Source organism: Engraulis encrasicolus, chromosome 5 (assembly GCF_034702125.1).
Source record: "Engraulis encrasicolus isolate BLACKSEA-1 chromosome 5, IST_EnEncr_1.0, whole genome shotgun sequence".
Classification (NCBI taxonomy): domain Eukaryota; kingdom Metazoa; phylum Chordata; class Actinopteri; order Clupeiformes; family Engraulidae; genus Engraulis; species Engraulis encrasicolus.
In genome coordinates this window covers 48,558,722-48,577,826 of record NC_085861.1, presented here as the reverse complement: position 1 = coordinate 48,577,826, position 19,105 = coordinate 48,558,722, and the positions used below count along the sequence as shown (strand labels likewise).

General features: G+C 45.3%; 1 protein-coding gene across 3 annotated transcripts in view; it reads right to left on the bottom strand.

Moving 5' to 3' along the window:
* Positions 1-4,045: 4,045 nt before the first annotated feature.
* usp45 (ubiquitin specific peptidase 45) overlaps positions 4,046-19,105 on the bottom strand; it is a 90,189-nt gene continuing 75,129 nt past the window's right edge. For all 3 annotated transcript variants that reach the window (XM_063199613.1, XM_063199612.1, XM_063199614.1), the window contains exons 10-19: positions 18,407-18,488; positions 17,464-17,555; positions 17,032-17,088; positions 14,969-15,088; positions 13,653-14,387; positions 13,096-13,267; positions 12,338-12,435; positions 10,322-10,408; positions 8,616-8,757; positions 4,046-7,669 (exon numbers count right to left, since the gene is read on the bottom strand). In XM_063199613.1, the coding sequence (XP_063055683.1) occupies positions 7,539-7,669; positions 8,616-8,757; positions 10,322-10,408; positions 12,338-12,435; positions 13,096-13,267; positions 13,653-14,387; positions 14,969-15,088; positions 17,032-17,088; positions 17,464-17,555; positions 18,407-18,488 (1,716 nt within the window). In that variant the 3' untranslated portion in view covers positions 4,046-7,538. The remainder of the gene's footprint in view (positions 7,670-8,615; positions 8,758-10,321; positions 10,409-12,337; positions 12,436-13,095; positions 13,268-13,652; positions 14,388-14,968; positions 15,089-17,031; positions 17,089-17,463; positions 17,556-18,406; positions 18,489-19,105) is intronic.

Sequence of the window (19,105 nt, the reverse complement as noted above, 5' to 3'; positions counted from 1 at the left end):
AACAATTAATCTTACTCATGCCACCAGACAAAAAATATATTCATTGAGGGATGCTGCATGGGTCTTTTTTGTTGGGGGTTGGGGGTTGAAGCAAAACCATCCTGGAATTCAGAAAAATAATGATTTTTAAAGCATGTAGTTAAAGGTAGGCCCTGTGTCGGGACTGTGATTGTGGCCAGAGTAGGCATTGCAACTATGCTGCTCATTGCAACTATGCTGCCCATTCCCAAATTTCCAATTTTCATGAATATTTACTTATAATTTACTTTCTAATTAATTGACTAACCAAAGTAGGCTACAGTAAGTTTTTAGCCAAAGATTACTGCACATTCAAAATGGTGGACACAGAGAGGATCCACCTAAGTGTACATTTCCAAGTTATAATGAATAGACTACTTACACACTAGGCCTAAAATATTCATGAAAAAGGTAACAGTTATAAATGGACAGCATATACTGGAATTAACAAAAAATGGAAATATGGACATTAACTAAAAATATGACATACTCTATCTTTTAAAAAGCGCAAACGTGGCATGTAGTATGTCTCTTTATGTAGGCCTACTGTTGCCTTTCCAGCCAAGCCAACATCAATCACTGTCATATTACATGTGAGACCACCATCTGTCCAAATTGAGCTACCATAATGGAGGTATTCAGGAGTGGATTAGTGGGTGGTACAACTGGGGAGCAGGCCCGAGCACCGAGCACCGAGCACCGGGACTCAAGCCATGGAATTCAGAGTTGTGACAACCGGGGTACAGGAAGTCAGTTGGCAACATGATTCACAGAGATTCATTCTAGGAAGCAGCTTTACGTTTGCTAGAGACTAACACTGAACCATTATAAAACAATCAAAGATGAAATAAACTAATTAATTTTACCTTTGCCACACGCTCTACGCCCACTTCTTGGAACTTGTAGAACTACAGGTCAATGACGATCTGTGTCAAAGGCTCTATGAGCCGCCATTGCTGTGTAAAAAAGGGAACATTATAGGCTAAACTCTTACTTCCATGGGTCTGGTCCCAATAAAGAGCCAGGATCACTTGAATCACCCCCATCCTGCACTGAAGGGCCTTGTATCTACATATAATATCAGTCAATAGGGCAGTCATGGGTAAGTAGTTAATTTCAGTGGGAAGATACAGCAATCTTTTGTCCAATGAATTTATTTAAACAAACAACATCAAAAATCTACAGAATGTAACAGGGTTAGCAGAACAGAAGTTTGAAATTGTGTTTGACCAGTGTCCAATGTGCAGTTCAAACTACACATATAGGCTACAGTAGATAGGACAATGATAATAATAATCAAACACACACACACACACACACACATACAGTGAAAAATATTGATACAAAAACACTAACATTCTAATACATGCAGGCGCACACGCACACACGCACACACAGACAGACACACACACACACACACACACACACAGACACAGACACAGACACAGACACAGACACACAGACACAGACACACAGACACACAGACACACAGACACACACACACACACACACACACACACACACACACACACACACACACACACACACACACACACCGTGTGCAGAAGAAGAGGGGTTTCCAGCCTTTTCCAACGTGGGGCCCACTCGAAATTGTCAAAAATGTTCGGGGCCCTCCTCTGACCCAATAAAGAATAAAACGCGAATAAATCAATAGCAACACACACCAAAATACCTTCATGGCCCACCAGTGGGCCCCGGCCCATAGTTTGAAAATCACTGTAGGCTACTAGACAATAAATACACAGACACATACACACACCTTACTCGGGTGAGGCATATTCCAACTTTGCTGTGTACACAGAGTGCTGTGGAGAGCTGTGGCACACCTGGGAGTATCGCAGGTGGGCATTCACCTCAGGTTAAAAAGAAAACAAACAATAAAAAGTGTGAGGGCTCAGAAGAAATTAGCTGGCCCCTCCCTCTTGTTTTTGGGCCAAAATTCATTCTATAAACTTTTACAGATGTTCTGTCACACAAGTGTTTAAAGAATTTTGGACTACAGAGAATGTCATGTGGAATTTCAGAAGGCAGTAATTCGTCCCTAGCCCGGTTCTCAACAGACCTCTGTGTGTGTGTGTGTGTGTGTGTGTGTGTCTCCGTAGCCAGCTCTCTATGAACGTGCATTTAGCAGCCATGTTTCCTTGAAATTACAAGCCTCCAGAAGATATTGCATTCTAGAAGGTTGGACATGTTAGAGAGCAATGATGCACTGTGTAGTTAAGCTGCTATTCCTCCCTGTACATGCAAAATGGTCAAATTCCATGACTTTCCACGACTCCATGGCTGGGAAAAAAACATTTCCATGATATTCCAGGAATTCCATGACCAGTGGGAACCCTGAATTAATTGCAAGTGACTTACACTGTACATCAGAACACCGTGCAGGAAAGAAGACATTTCTCCAAGTCTCTGCGTGTGTGTGTGTGTGCGCGTGTCTGTCACCTGGTGAACATGCTTGACTACTGTGCTTGACTGTGTGTGTGTGTTTGTGTGTGTGTGTGTGTGTGTGTGTGTGTGTGTGTGTGTGTGTGTGTGTGTGTGTGTGTGCGCGCGCGCATGTGTGTGTGTGTGTGTGTGTGTGTGTGTGTGTGTGTGTGTGTGCGCGTGTGTAGTGAGTGTATGAGTGTCATTGTGCATGTCTACCATTTTCTGTAAATTCCCTTCCTCGGAGTGGGCTGTAAAGCTGAAATGGCCGCATAGCATTGTAGACATGGATCCATCCTGGCAGGCTCCTTGGGGTTGCTTAGGCCAGTGTTTCCCAACCAGGGGTACATGTACCACTAGGGGTACGCAAGCACACTGCAGGGGGTACTTGGAAAAATGTTATTTTTATATCAAATGAATGGGGCAGTCACATAAGGACGGAGAAAGTGATATAGAACATGAATCAGGGGGTACTCATGGCACAACTAAGAGGTTTAGGGGGTACGTGAGACAAAAAAGGTTGGGAAACACTGGCTTAGGCGACGATGGGAGGGGGCCGAGCGTGCAGCTCCAAACTCAGCGGGTTGTTAAAGAGAGGCGCAGCCACCCCACCCATCACCCCGCATCAGGTCTCCGTGTCACAGTGTCAGTGTCAGGGACAGCAGGCATGGACACCACCACCACCACCACCACCACCGCCGCTGCTGCTGCTGCCCGCCATTAAGGCAGATTAATATCAACTTGTACCCCGCCACACCAAGTAATCAAATCAACCCCTGCTATGTGGTGCCGTTTGCGAGACTTTAGGTTGAAAACACACATACACGCACGCACACAGACACATTTTATCTATGCACATGTGGGGGAGAGAGAGAGAGAGAGAGAGAGAGAGAGAGAGAGAGAGAGAGAGAGAGAGAGAGAGAGAGAGAGAGAGAGAGAGAGAGAGAGAGAGTTCAGACTTCAGAGATTAGAAATTCAGGATTGGTGGGATAAGACACCCTCATTCTGTGCCCTGTGGCAGCTCAGCTTTGATGAAAGGCTGTGAACAGGCGTGCAAGGGTGGGTGGGTGGGTGGGTGTTGTGACATTGGGACAGCTGAACATGGATTTGTGTGTGTGTGCGTGAGAGTGAGATGAGACGCATGCGTGTGCGGCAGAAAATGTATGCGAGTGTGTCTGTGTGGCAGGAGCTGTAAGTGTGTGTGCATGTCTGCATGTGTGTTTGTGTGTGTGTCTGCGTGCGTGCGTGTGTGTGTGTGTGCGATGCTGGGATAGCGATCCTGCCATCCTTTTGCTCTGGGATGCGATGTGATTGGACATTGGCCTTTTCCTACGCCTACCCACCATCACCCCCACCCTCCTCCTCACCAGCTGACGGGACCATTCACCAAACCGGCCCATGCCCGTGCCACCCACGGGCAAGACACGGCGTGCCGTGATTCGCCCTGACACACCAGCGCCACAAGAAGCCCGCTCATCATGCAGAAAGACACAACATGCAACTCAGAGAAAAGTACAAGGACAAAACACAAGCAGCGAGAACAGGAAAAGAAATCCCTCTTGAAGAAAATAAAACCCCATCCCTGAGAAAGAAAGAAATCTTGCACACTCACAGTCAGTGCTCTAAATTGTAGAAGTAGACTGTATTTTATTTCCTCGTCAATGTGATAACTCTAGATTTATGATGATAATAATAATAATAATCATACAGTATATCAAAGTTATAGAACATTCAAGCAAAAGCAGACCCCGTAAAAGAAGAAAAAAAACCCTGCAGTCTTGAGGTACCTCATATTGTGTGTCTGCACTGCTCAGCCTTGAGCCCACCGTGTTACATCACAAAATAATAGTTCATACATTATTATCATATGTGCATCTGTGTGTACATATATCTTTTTTTTTAATAAAATATGACAAGCAAACAAGAGAATTCCTGGTTCAACCGTTCAATTACCTTGACAGTTGAGTAAATGCTCTTCCTACATGCATACAGTGTGAGTGAATCACTACATTTACATGATGTTTTTAATTCCCAATTAATAATTCAGAATTAAATAGTTCCATCAAGTTTACTTTGATCTTTCATTTAGTTCCGAATTGTGAGGTGTTTACATGACGTTTTCAAAGCGGAATTAAGCTTTATTCAGAATTAAATGTCTCATGTAAACGTAGCAAATGTCACACTTCTGGACAGCGATGTCAAAAACCCAGGTCAGAAGTAACAAACCCTGCTAACCATCCAAAACAAGCGACTCCACTGAATATCTGGTCATCTGTTTTGAGTACTCTGCTCATTACAATAGACTGATTCATGGAAATACTGCAACGACGCGCATCTTATTCCCACAATACTGTGCGGGAGCGAAATAACCGCTGCCCAAAGACAACATAGAGGGTAATGTGATGGAAAGTTTGCACTGCATTAGCCAGGCCACGCCCTCCTAGTGACGCAACACCTTCTGTGTTTCTTCTAGTTAGGCCAAGAGCAATGTAAATATCGTTTCTAATCTCCGGTGTAACGTTTGGAAAACGTTAATTGTTATGCTCTTGGTCAGACCAGGTCTCGAAGAGATTTGAAAGTCGATGATAATCAGGCTACACTGCATACCAGTGGGTCATTACCAACAGAGCTAGTTGGATCATATATGTGGCAGGCAGGGTGTTTACATTCTGAGCCCGGGATTGACACCTTCACTATTGGGGACACTGACGTCTTAGGCACTGAAAAGGCCTGTAGAAGAGACACTGTCTGTGCAATGGCACTTCCGTTTACAGTTAATTAGGTTTCTGTTTTTTCAAAAACCTCAAAGTTGAGGCACCTTATGAACAAAAGCAAAAGAAAAAAAAACATGAGATATTACACAATAATCTTCTGAAATGACACATGGTAGTAGTTTTTTTTTCTTCTTTTAAAAGATCCATGTTTTCTATCCCCGTAATAAAACAATAAATAGCAAAATATATATTTATAAAAACTTTTTTTTTTATACGAGGACAACGTAAACAAGTCAGGGAAAAATTACATTATTGCATGCAGTGCATTGTCACGTTGCCATTACGGAGCTGAGTGAATGTGTCTCCCATCAGTAGAGCGCAGGATAATATGATTCGAAGAAGAAGAAAAGGCCATGAGATAAGAGTAGGGGTGCATTCCAATATGCGACCTGCCTTCCTCCACTTGTGCTTGTGGCCTCGCCCCGCCTCCTGGCCCCTGCTCCGTGGAGAAAACAATACAGTTTCCCAGCTGTCAGCCTAGCCACAACAACGTTTGGGAAACTGTTTTCATTCACCATCCCAATTGCAAATGAGAAAAAGACTTTACAATTGAGCTTTTGCAAGATATTGAAGTATAATACTGTTGCCAGTGATGTCCTCATGACATATTACTTCCTGGTACGAGGCCACAAGCACAAGTGGAGGAAGCAAGGTCGCATATTGGAACGCACCCTAGGAATACATTGTCATTGTCAAGAAAGGCCTGGCAGAAAAGTAATGCCTTGTGTACACCAAGCGCGACCTACGCTACCCAGGTAGCAGAGGTGGCTGAAGAAGTTTCGTCATGAATTCGTTTTATTTGCTCTGCGACATTGACATGTTTGATTTGAGCTTATCACATAACGGCTCTGGCTTGACAACCTGGTAAATACGAGATATGAACGTTCCAATTGTTTTTTTGCATAACCGCGTCACAGCTCATTACAGGTACCATAGAATTAGCTTGACTTCAATCGCTAAAATTCGCTCTGGCCGCTCAGCTCGCTTCACTCCTGGCGAATTTGCTCTGGTAGCTTTATTGGCCTTCCCTCCATATAGATATAATGAGTTCCGCCACTCAGATAGCGCAGGTCACGCTTGGTGTACAAAAGGCATAAGTCATGACTTTGCCATATCCCCTTATACGCAGTTGTGCCAGCAGGGTTGGATTTTTGTGCTCTGTTTAGTTCTATTCTCTGAGAAAAAATGGGTTGTGTAAGTTATCTAAATGTGTTGAAATGTGTAAGTGTGCATATGTAGGGAGGCCTTTGGCGTGCGTCCGTGTGTGTGTGTGTGTGTGTGTGTGTGTGTGTGTGTGTGTGTGTGTGTGTGTGTGTGTGTGTGTGTGTGTGTGTGTGTGTGTGTGTGCGTCAGTGTGTTTATGCACAAGCACTGAGCATTCGCTTGATTCTGGCACCGAAACATAAACACAACACAAAACGACCCAACCCGACCCGACCCAACCCAACCCAGCGCCCCATGCATAGTGCTTTCCCAGCTACCCTAGAAGGCGCTGCCTTCCAAATCATTACATGCTCTAATGTCCTGTCTTTGGCACTCACTGTGTGGCTAACCAGCTAACGCATTCATTCATTTATTCATTCCCTGTAGTCATATAGAGCGAGTGAGCCCATTATCAACATGCTTGCCATTATGAGCCATTGAAATGTCATGATGGCTCTTGCCCTGTTAATTTATCCCATGGAAATATACACATTTCGCTCCCTTAAACCGTCTCTTTGAGTTCATTTGATTTTTTTTCTTTTTTTAGTTGATTGAAGTGATTTTCAATCAAAATGTCTCTGTCACCACTGTGTGGCGCTACAGAGGCTTGTGTGGCTGATAAAGACCTTGCTTGTGTTAAACCTCGCTCTATTACACAATTTTGAGCAGCCTTTGGGGTTCCCCATTTTCCCAGAGTGTTTCAAACACACCACTTCTTCACCTTATCCGCATAACTTCCTCTGCATTTTTAGAAATTCAGCTGTACAATAAATTATCGAAACATTTTCTTTTTTTCTTTTAAGTAAAATACAGATTCTTTGCTAGATAGAAATCCATCTGACACCATACCTATTCTGCATACATCACACACACACAAGCATACGCAGACACGCACGCACGCACACACGCACGCACACACACACACACACACACACACACCAAATCATGCCCCCAAGCCAAGCCTCAAAGTGAAGCAGATATTTTGCAAGTTGTCCATTGTATAACTGTCTTCTGTAGTCCAGCAGGTGGCTTATTATACACCATTCAATGCATGTTTTGCCCTGATTGTTGTTCCTCTTCCCACCACTAGGTGGTGTTCTAGGGCAGCTCTTCGTAGAAGAGCAGGTAGGCCTGGGAGTTGAGCACGCGGGACTCGGGCACCGTCTGGACATTGGTGTCGCTCACGTACACCCACTGACCCTGGGACGAGGCACTAGCCTCACGCGTACCTGTAAACACACAAAACAAAACATGGTCAACATTTCATTTCAGACAAAAACAGGCTCAAGACTGAAATATATGTGCCTTACAATATCAGCGACAAGCAGTTTTTGTGAATGGAAGGCTGGTCATTGTTGGACATATCCTTTTATCACCATGCAATAAATGCACTCCCTCCAGCTTCTTTGAGTAACCAATGCCCTTAGTTGTGAGTCTAATTTCAACCGCTCTGAGGTCACTGCAACTCTTCCACAGCTAGAGCAGGCAGAGTGTAACATCTCCACCTCTACTGGACTGGACATATTACACTAGAGATGTACAGGATCCAAGATCCGGTTCCGGATCCGGCAGGATAATAGGGTTTTTCAGACTATCCGGATCCGGAAGGATCTTAAGCAGTGGATCCGGTATCCGGCAGTTACCTAAAAATCAGGATCTGGGGCATCTCTACTTTTTACGTAGCCTAGGCTTTTCAGTCAGTCTTTCACAACCCCAATCGCTGCATGGAGTGAAAGCCCTTTGGAAGCAGCCATTGAAGGCAGTGTGGCAGTAGGCCAATGAATCTTAAAAATTGTTTGCGCCAACTTAATAAAAAGGGCCCACATGTGCGAGTTGGCTATGTGTTTCAACCCTTTCGTTGGATCCGGTATCCGGCAGGATCCTAAAAATCAGGATCCGGTGCATCTCTATATTACACAACACCATTATACACATCATTTAGGGAAAACCTTTCATCAAAAGACAATGACCTAATGTGGCAACATTCTCAACCATAAAGTTTTTAGAATCTTGAATCTTTCTTAATCTCTTATCTGTAATGTAACACAAGGTCTTCTAGAGCTGTCAGTATAGAGCTCAGAGGCTCTGACTATTAAGTGGATCAGAGAGTTATCAGGTGGGTCAAGATGTAGAGGTGTGTGTGTGTGTGTGTGTTGGGGGCTGGTTGGGGCTCACCTGGATGGTTCCTCCGCGCCTCTGCCCTCCTGAGGGGGTTGCGCACCTTCACATAGGCCGTGTAGTGGCCCCCTCGCATGGAGCCACTGTGCTCCACGATCCCATACAGGCTGTACAGGACCCGCTCACCAGGCACCAGGTTCTGGAATACACAGCAACGCACGCACGCACGCACATACACGCACACACATTCAGGAAAAAGTTGCTTAGCCTCAACAATGTAAGCAGCACACTTTCCTAGTTCGGACATTTTAAACTTGGATTTTTTTCGCAGACCTCAGCTGGAAGGTGCGTCGGAGATGGCCCATGGGTCACACTCAGCAGGAAACTTGAAAAAACTCACGCACACTCACCATTTCGCTGTTTTTCTTTTATACAGGACGTTTCGGTCCTCGACCTTCATCAGGAGTTTGCCTGATGAAGGTCGAGGACTGAAACATCATTTGTTAAAGAAAAAAAGCGAAGTGGTCAGTGTGCAGGAGTTTTTTGTAAGTAGTTTTGAAATTTTACCATCCCAGCCGTTGCAAGGGAACTTATGGTTCAAACACTGACGTACATATGGTCAGCGGCTTTTATTGTTTTCCATTCAACGGTTTTGAAGCATCTGCGATTGATCTGCGAGGATTCTTCCACCCCAAATGTCTGGATTCGTACCTTAGCAATGCTGAGAACAAGCACTGATAGGATGTGATGATAGGATGACTGTGTTTGACTGTCAGTCAAAAAAATTCTAAAAGAATTCCAACTGTCAATCGAATCAGCTAATGCTCATTGGTCATTTAAACAATTTTCATAGCTCTCTAAAATAAAGGGTCAGCATGAAAAAAATATGTGGCTTGTTTGAAACGAACGAGAAACTATCATTTCCAGGAAATAGAGGAGGATGGAGATGCAAGGAGATGCATTGGCTCAAGTCTCCCATAGAGATGAATGGGATTGGGCAACATTTTTCAGGTTTCCAGGTCTAGTCCCACCCCACCCCTGTTGCCTCACTTTAGAATAGAACCCACGGTGTCCCCTCTACTCAGTGTCGTCACTGGGGTCAAACTAAGTTCATTGAGTTTGGAACCCGTTTTACAACTTTCAAAAATAAGAAAAGGTAACATTTTGTTTTAACGGTTCAGTATTACATTGGATCTACCACATTAGGTACAGTGTGATAACCAGTGTAACGATATTTAATACCATATAATACCAGTGTAACACCATGTACTAACCCTAGCTGTAAGTACAAAATTGGTACATGGTGTTACACTGGTATTACATGGTATTAAATATTGTTACACTGGTTATTACCAGGGGTGATAGTGAAAAAAAATTCTGAGCCTGAACTTTTTCCCCTGCTCTAACGACGACAAGAAGATACTGCATAGTGACGTAATGTAGGCCTATTTTGATACATTATTCAAACATTTAATAGCCTGCGTATGACCATTATTCAAGCCTGATAGTAGAAGAAAACCCTGAACCAGTAACACTTTCTGAGATAAGAATAACCTAATGGCTAATTATGATCAATGTTTTTATTTTTGCTAACTCAGTCAAGCATGAAATCAGGCATGGAGCCTGAATACCATCAGCCCTGTATTACACTGTACCTAATGTGGTAGATTCACTGTAATTACAATAAAGTGTAACCTAAGAAAAAAATGACCTAGTGAATGTGTGTGTGTGTGTGTGTGTGTGTGTGTGTCCCATGGTGTTACCTTGCAGGAGGCTGAGCAGAAGGGGGCCAGGTCCAGGATGAGTGGGAAGTCCACATGCCTGTTGACCTTTCGCAGGTTCATACCAGCCTGGGGATGCACACACAGACAGTGAGACAGACAGACAGACACAGTAAGCAACAACAGGGTAATAAGAAGACAAGCAGGGCAATCACAAAACTAAATGGGGCTAAACAAATACAGAACTTTGTTTTGTATTTTTAAAAATACTCAACTTGAAAAAGAATGGTCGTCGCATACTCAGAACTTCATGCAGTTACATTTAATAAGACCAACGTTTCGGCTTACGCCTTCATCAGGGTCATTTTTAAAAATAAAAAAAATCAATCTCATGCCAGGCAAGGCATGGCAATGACACTTGTACAGTATCATTCCATTTGCAGAGGACTATCCATACCCTTCACAAAAATAAAGGCATTAAAAAAACACAGCAAATGACAATGGACTTGAAGCATACAAAATGAAAAGGTGAAAAGTAAGTAAAATGAATAAAATAAAATCATTTAATTTAAAGTTAGCTAAGTTAGGTTAGGTGCTGAACTATCAACAGTGTATCCTAGTAGTGTCTCCAAGCGTGTTCTCATAGATTCCTACCAGTGGCGGCTGGTAGTCTGTCAAACAGGGGAGGCTGTTCAATTACAATATGTCCAGAACGCAAAAAAAAAAAGGGGGGGGGGGCAATTTTGACACACACCTTTTACATTGGTCCTGAGCCACATATGGCCTCACACACTAAAGGACTCTTGTTGAAACAAATGTGTTAATCAATAATCATTATCCCCTTTGTAGCCTATTCATAGGGAAATGTTTTTTTTTTAAATTATTATTATTATCATTAGGCCTACCTCCGCCACATAATGATGTGATTGAGTTTGCCTTCGTTGTCTTTGTTCATTACTGGGTGCATTGCTTAACTTACCACTAGAGGTGGCAAAATCTTTAATTATTTACCAGACATTGCCAACACAGTAGGAATCAAGGACTCGCCACTCACGGGACTTGGCAGTTAACCAGTTGATCAGACACCACAAAAGCTCAAAAGAAACGGTTGTTCTTCCCTACCTTTTTCACCAAGTCAATATTAGGCAGTGCTCTGCTCTGCTCCTTGATATTCATTTTCTCCTCATAAGGACGACTGGAATTCGCCAGAATTTAATCCACAATGCTTGGCCACAATGCTTGCATAGCTCTCTAGCTTTCTGGCAACTAGCCCTAACGAAAATTAGGCAACCTCAACTTTTGAATTGGGAGATTAAAAAGGATAAGGACGTGCCACTATTAAGACTTTATTCGCAACACTAGGTTTACAAGAATATGTACACAAAACACCGCAATGAGCTTCCTCACTGGTTACCACGACGAAACTTCTCAGTCAAATTAATAACATATCCGCATTTCCACTACTGTAGCCTACTGACACGTGGTTCACCCAATCACAAGTCGGAGCTCCAGTCTCCGGTCCCTCCCTCCCCCTCTCTCCTCTCCATTCACTCCCAGTGAGGCTCAGTCTCAAAATTAAAAAAAATTCACGGCAATAGCCAATGACCGTTTAGCATTTTGCCATTGAAAAAGCTTACAATCCCACATGCCATTGAAGTCCATTGAGACTCGACTCGCTTGCGTTGTCATGAGCGGAAAAAAACTCGTGCGAGCCTCGGGATCTTATTACAGATTGGTTTCATCTCTAAGTTGAGCACATGCATTTTCTATGGAGCTGGATCTGAAATAGCAATGTTATGAAGTCGTGTAAAGCATTAGTTTACATACTATTCTCTGTGATTTTGGACAGGAGGCGGCGCCTCCCTTGTACTCAAAGAGGAATCGCCTCTGATTCCTACTGGTGTCACCTGGTGAACGTGCTTGAGGCACAGTGTGACTACTGTGTGTGTGTGTGTGTGTGTGTGTGTGTGTGTGTGTGTGTGTGTGTGTGTGTGTGTGTGTGTGTGTGTGTGTGTGTGTGTGTGTGTGTGTGTGTGTGTGTGTGTGTGTGTGTCTAACCTGGTGAAAGCGCTTCAGGTGCAGTGTTACTATGGGGGGTAGCGAGGAGATGAGCATCTGCTTGCGAGCGCTGGTGTACACTCGCTCAGACTTCTTCCCTGCAACACACACACACACGCGCGCGCGCGCACACACACGCGCGCACACACACACACACACACTGTCAGCTGATGTTGATCATACTTACATTTCAGTACATGCATGTCAGTACTCTACTTGAAAGATCTTTTTCATCCGTCTCTCTGAAAGATTTATTTCTTCCCCTTACACACCTCGTATTTTTCTTTACTTTTCTCTTGTCTTTTTCTCACTCACCTGAGATGATGCTCCTATGTAGCTGTCTCTGCCTACACTTGGTGTAGCCATCTCTCCCTTTCACACACATACATACAGTACACCCTCACAACTCTGCTCACATTGTCTCTCTGTCTGTCACACGCACGCGCAAACACCCTCACCTGAGGTGGAGCTCTTGCGTAGCTGCCCCTGCCTGTGTGTGCAGTTATCCCTTTATGTCTCTTGCACACACACACAAGCACACACACACACGCACACACACACACACACGCACACACACACACACACGCACACACACACACCCACACACACACCCTCACCTGAGGTGGAGCTCTTGCGTAGCTGCCCCTGCCTGTGTGTCCAGTTATCCCTTTATGTCTCTTGCACACACACACACAAGCACACACACACACGCACACACACACACACACGCACACACACACACGCACACACACCCTCACCTGAGGTGGAGCTCTTGCGTAGCTGCCTCTGTCGGCGCTCGGTGCAGTTTTCGCACAGCAGCTTGTTGTTGCCCATGAGCAGCTCTACAGAGGTGAACTGGTAGAGGCAGGACTGCACCGAGCACTCCTTGGAGCAGGGCACGTAGCTGTGGGACAGCGACTGGAACGCCCCCTGGTGGACACATTCATACCTACATCAACATCGATTTGTTTTTGCTGCTTAACGCGAAAAAAGCTACGCTGCTAGACAATGAGGAGACGATACTGCTACTGCTCCTACATTTGCACGCTCCTTTGTCACAGTGCATCGAGGAAGTGTGATGGTATGATAGACGCTCTTGAAAAGTTGCCGCCATCGTCATTTTCACCTCGTGTGGAACTGTGCAGTCTGTCTAATGATCGCCCCCAGCAATTTTGACGATATTGCACCTAATGCACGCATGTACGTGCAGTATCTAACACGGGCAAAATGTACATGAAATACACAAGGCTATAGGTTCGTGCATGAAACATGACTGTGCACGCGTATCCTGCAGCAAGCGTATCAAGGGCCTTACCTGATGGCCCTGCTGCTGCTGATGATGGTGATGCCGATGAGAGGCAGGCTGCTGCAGCTGCGCCGACTGGCCGGCGGTGTCGCTGTGGGGCTCCTCCGACGGGGGCGGGGGCAGGGTGTCGGGGGAGGTGTGCACCAGACCCAGCTTGGACACGGCGCTCACCAGCTGCTCCACGGCGCCGCCCTGGTGGGGGCGATGCGGTACCGCGGGGCTTGCGGCCACGGGGCTGGTGGTGATGGGCAGGATGGGGGCGTGAAGCGGCAGCAGGGGCCCCGGGGACGGTAACAGGGACGGTGTCGGGATGGGGCTGAGGGCTGGTTTGGGGGGCCTATCGATGGGCGTGATGCTGCTGCCTCCTCCACCTCCTCCTCGATGGCTGGGGCCGGGGGCCGATCGCGCGGGGGCGCAGGACCACTCGCTCTCCGACGCCTCGCTGTCGGCGTCGTTGCTGCTGTCCTGGTTGCCCTGGGAGTCCTTCTCACTGACATCTGATTGGCTGTCGGGCCCTTCTCCTCCTCCTCTTCCACCTCCTCCTCCTCCTCCTCCTAAAGTTGCCCTGCAGCTGCCGAAGGCGCGGCCGGCTGAGCAGAAGTCATCCTGGTCGACCATGGGGCTGCAGCTGGCCCCTCCACCTCCTCCTACTCCTCCTCCTCCACCGGCCCTCTCCTCCTGACCAGCACCAGCACCACCAGCACCACCTCCACTACTGGACAACCTCCGCCCAGCCACTGGCCTCTGGAGAGGGCAAATATCACACATGCACACGCATACGCACACGCACACGCACCATTAATCTCATATTTGCAAGCACACACGCACGCACAGACGCACGCACGCACCAACACACACACACCTTTAATCTCGTTTTTATTTTCAGTGTATATTTAACCTTTATTTTAGCAGGAAAGTAAACCTGATGAGATTAAAAATCTCTTTCACAGGGGCGTCCTGGCCGAGTGGCAGCACAAGTGGTATGATGCATATCCCAACACCAGGGGCCTATACTACAAAGCTGGTTCAGGAATAAACCAGGTTAAGTTAAGGGCTAAATACTCGAATAGAAGAGCCTGGAGTCGTCATTTTCTTAAGAATAAGGACTCCAGGCTCTTGTATTCGATGATTATTAGCTTTATCGTACTTTAGGGAAGAAAAACACAGCATTAATCTCGTACATGCCGTGCCCTCAAAATAGACATAAATCGGGACAAACTGACAGGACATGATGTCACAGTACACAAGCCTTAAGATCAATGTACTCAAGGGACACGTCTAAACACACACACGCACACGCACACGCACACGACACAAAAACTGACCGGTCCGCTGAGTCTGCGTACGGCACGGTTGTGTGAGGCCAAGGGCTCCTCGGTGTGGGCAACCACTGGCTCCTCACGAGGGCTCTTCGCCGCTCGACTGGGGTTGGAGGGCTTCGAGATCTGGTGGAGTGCGGGAGAGAGAACAGGTATGTACACACGCACACGCACACACACACACTTTCATTGGTTACGGAACACCACAATACATATTGTACGTGAAGTTGCTTCCATGAACGTATATGGTCAAGCACAGTCACACAGTCTGATTTGTGTATTTTTGTGTGTGTGTGTGTGTGTGTGTGTGTGTGTGTGTGTGTGTGCGTGCGTGCGTGCGTGCGTGCGTGCGTGCGTGCGTGCGTGCGTGCGTGCGTGCGTGCGTGCGTGCGTGCGTGCGTGCGTGCGTGCGTGCGTGCGTGCGTATGCGTCACACAGTCACACATACAGTACACTGTGTGCAGAATTATTAGGCAAACATGTTTTTTGACCATATTGTCTATGTTATGCATATTTTCCAACAACAACCTGTATGAGCATGAAAGCCTATTGGATTTAAGCATTCGGGGTCATGCATATTTGTATAATAATATGGGGGTGTGGACGAAGGTGCCCAACACCTTATATTAGATGTGCATAATTATTAGGCAAATTTGTTTTCTTCTGGGAAAATGGGCCACAAAATAGATCTAACATACTCTGAAATGTCTATAAACAATTTTGAAATCTTCTAGAGGGGTGTGGCTGTCTTGAAATTAGAAGATGTTGGTCATGTTCGTACAGAACTATCAGCTGCACCGTTACAAAGTCATCAGTCTCTTAAGAAATGTCACTGCCAAACATTGAGAAGAATTTAATGTGAAACTACAAAAAAGTATTACCCTGCAGTCCTATCATATTCCAGAACAGAAACCAACACAGAGTGTCCAGAAGAACAGGGTATTGAGCACTCAGAGACATGGCCAAGGTAAGAAGGGATGACACCAGACAACCATTCAAAAACTTAATTAAGTCAAGACTGGGTCAAAAATACCTGGGGACAGAGTTTTCAACGGTATTATGGACTTGGGAAAGTTACTCTTCACAGACAGGGTGGATGAACCCATGGCTGGATCTTTTAGAGGGAGAAAATTGCATCTTTTACGAAGACAATGGTATTTATGCAGTAATCTGCTGGTATTTGAGTGGAACTCAGGAACTGATCCGAGTGTGCACATTACTGATCTAGCCATAGGCTCATCTAACTGGTCCATTAACAGTCACTTTCACTAGTTCATAAAACCATTGAAAAAACTGTCCAAAGACATTTCTTGACCCAGTCTTGACTTGAGTTTCTTGTTGAGTGGTCTTCAGGTTTCAGCCTGTTTTACCTTGGTCATGTATCTGAGTGCTGAATACAGTGTTCTTGTGGAGACGCGATGTAGGTTTCAGTTCTGGAATATAACAGCACTGCAGGGTAATAGTTTTGTGGTAGTTTCATCTTCAACTCTCCTCAATCTGGCAATTACTGTGTGAGCACGTCATGTGACACTGATGGCTTGTAACGGTGCATTAGATGGATGTGACCAATATTTAAAGTCAGCCACACCCCTCTAGAAGACTTTGAAATTGTTTATAGTCTTTACAGAGTTTGTTAGATCTCTTTTGTGGCTCATTTTCCCAGAGGAAAACAAAGTTGCCTAATAATTATGCACACTAATTTTGCCCTGATATAGGGTATTGGGCTCCTTCGTTCACACAGTCTCTTATTATGCCAATATGAATGACCTGGAATGCTTAAATCCAATAGGTGTTCATGTCCATAAAGGGTGGTGGCGGACAATATGCATTAAATGGACGATATTGTCAAAAAACTTGTTTGCCTAATAATTCTGCACACAGTGTATATAGTACAAGACTGTTGTCCCATTTGTGTGTGTGTGTGTGTGTGTGTCTATGTTTGTCTGTGTATGTGTGTGTGTCTATGTGTGTGTGTGCACAGGGTCACGTCTGTATGGACAGTTGAACACACTGCGACTGCGAGCAGAGAGGGAGAGAGAAGAGGTAAGAGAGTAAAGGAGATGACTCACGCGCTCCTCTATAATGGGCAGAGATATGTCAATGAAGGCCTCCTTCACCGTGGAGATCTGAGGAGCAGAGCAAACAAGTGAGGCATGTGTGTGTGTGAATGTGTGTGTGTGTGTGTGTGTGTGTTTGTGTGTGTGAGAGAGAGAAAGAGAGAGAGCTTGGGTGTGTCTTTCAGTGTTTGTCTGTCTCTGTGTGTGTCTATTTCTTTACGCGTTTGTGTGTGTGTGTATGTCTTTCCGCATGTGTCCTTCTTTCTTTTTCTCTCTCTGTCTATCAGTCACTTTCTCTCTCTCTCTCTCTATCCGTTTCTCTCTTTTTTTGGGTCTATTTTTTCTCACACTGTGTGTGCGTGCGTGTGCGTGCGTGCGTGCGTGTGCGCGCGCGCCTGCGCGCGTGCGTGCGTGTGCGTGCGCGTGCGTGCGTGCGTCACTTACATGTTCACACTCCTCACACATGATGGTGTTGGTTAACTCTCCAACAAAGATGCGATCCACAAAGTTCATCTTCACGCCCTCTTTGCCATATGCTGAGTGAGGGAAAAAAACACACATGTACAAGTTTATATGGTTTTCATATTCGTGGAGCGAAATACACTTGCATTTAAAGGTAGGATGACGTCGTTTGCGCAGTGCCCGTGGCTTGCCTGTCTCAAAATCTACACTGTAATGAGAAAATGCTGTTCAAATAAACTCGGTGTGAGAATGTTTTTCATCACGGAATGCCAGCAGTTGATACAAATCTGAATACGGTATGTAAAGCGATTTCCCACGACACTCCTTCGGACCGCTCTGTCAAAAAGGTGCAATTGGGGTTTTCTGACAGTGGACCGTGGAAGTGGTCGGGAGAGTCGTCGTTCACTTACTAAAGATTCACATAACCATCGGCTGACTCGGGACAGTGATTAATTAAACGTTTAATCCTACCTGGAGCCCCTTTAAATAGAAAACATGATGACTATCCTCTAGTCTGTCTTTATAGCTATGCAAACAATACTGGGCTGAATAGAACCTGTTATTGTACAGAATCTCCGATTGCCTCTCAAAGTCTAAACATCTGATGACTTTTTTTCCCACAATGTGGTGATTTTCCCCTTCACATTCAAAAGAACACAAACGCATGCACCACAAAAGCATTTCATGAGAAGCACAACTGAAACTGCCCACAAACTACTAGCAACGGTCAGCGCATATTATTATCAACCTACACACAATGTCAGCTGACCCTCTTCTGTGTGGTAGTAGTAGTAGATGTGGTGGTAATGATGAGAGAAGGGCAGACAATATTAGAAACAACCACAAGATGGCGATGTTGCATTTGTAACGTGCAGCAGCAGCAGCGGCAGCAGCGGTGGCAGCGGCAGCAGCACGCATCACAGACCTTTGACTTGGCGTTTGGTCTCGTCGTCAGCCGTCTTCTCGGTCGGGTTGTTAAAGGCTTTCAGGATGCCCGCCTTGATGCGCTGTCAGGGGCAGACAAGCAAACCAAACATGACCAACCGCAGCCACGGCAAAATGAAGACAGATTTTTATTTCACTGGGACTAACGGGGGACATTTTTCCCCTCATTATGGAGGCATCATTATTCCACAGTGACATCGTTACAGTATATTATGAACATCAATGTAGTGACATTAAAACCAAGATTATAATCATGTATAAGATCGAGGTGGCGATGTCAAAACCAGAAGTGGATACACCCCTCACCAGCACCCCCACCCCAATCACTTCTACAGAAAAGAAAATCAATTTAAAAGCCAGTATCCCCCCTCCCCCCAATAAAGACACCTACATGCTCAAAGATCATGTGGGCAAATCAAACATTACAAAACTTTGTAAGATTCTAAAAAAAAAAACCACATTGTGTTTGCCATGTCCTACAATTTCAGATGTGTGTATTGCATTAGCTCTTATTAAATCTAGGGTTAGGAACAATGATTAGCACTTGTATGTTGTGTTGCACCATTCAGCAAGACTTAGGCTAGAATCGTGTTTTTCAACAGGGGCTCTAAGGCTCCCTAGGGGACGTTGGAGAACCCTACGGGTGTGTGGAGAAGGATTCAGGTGAGAGGGGGCGGCA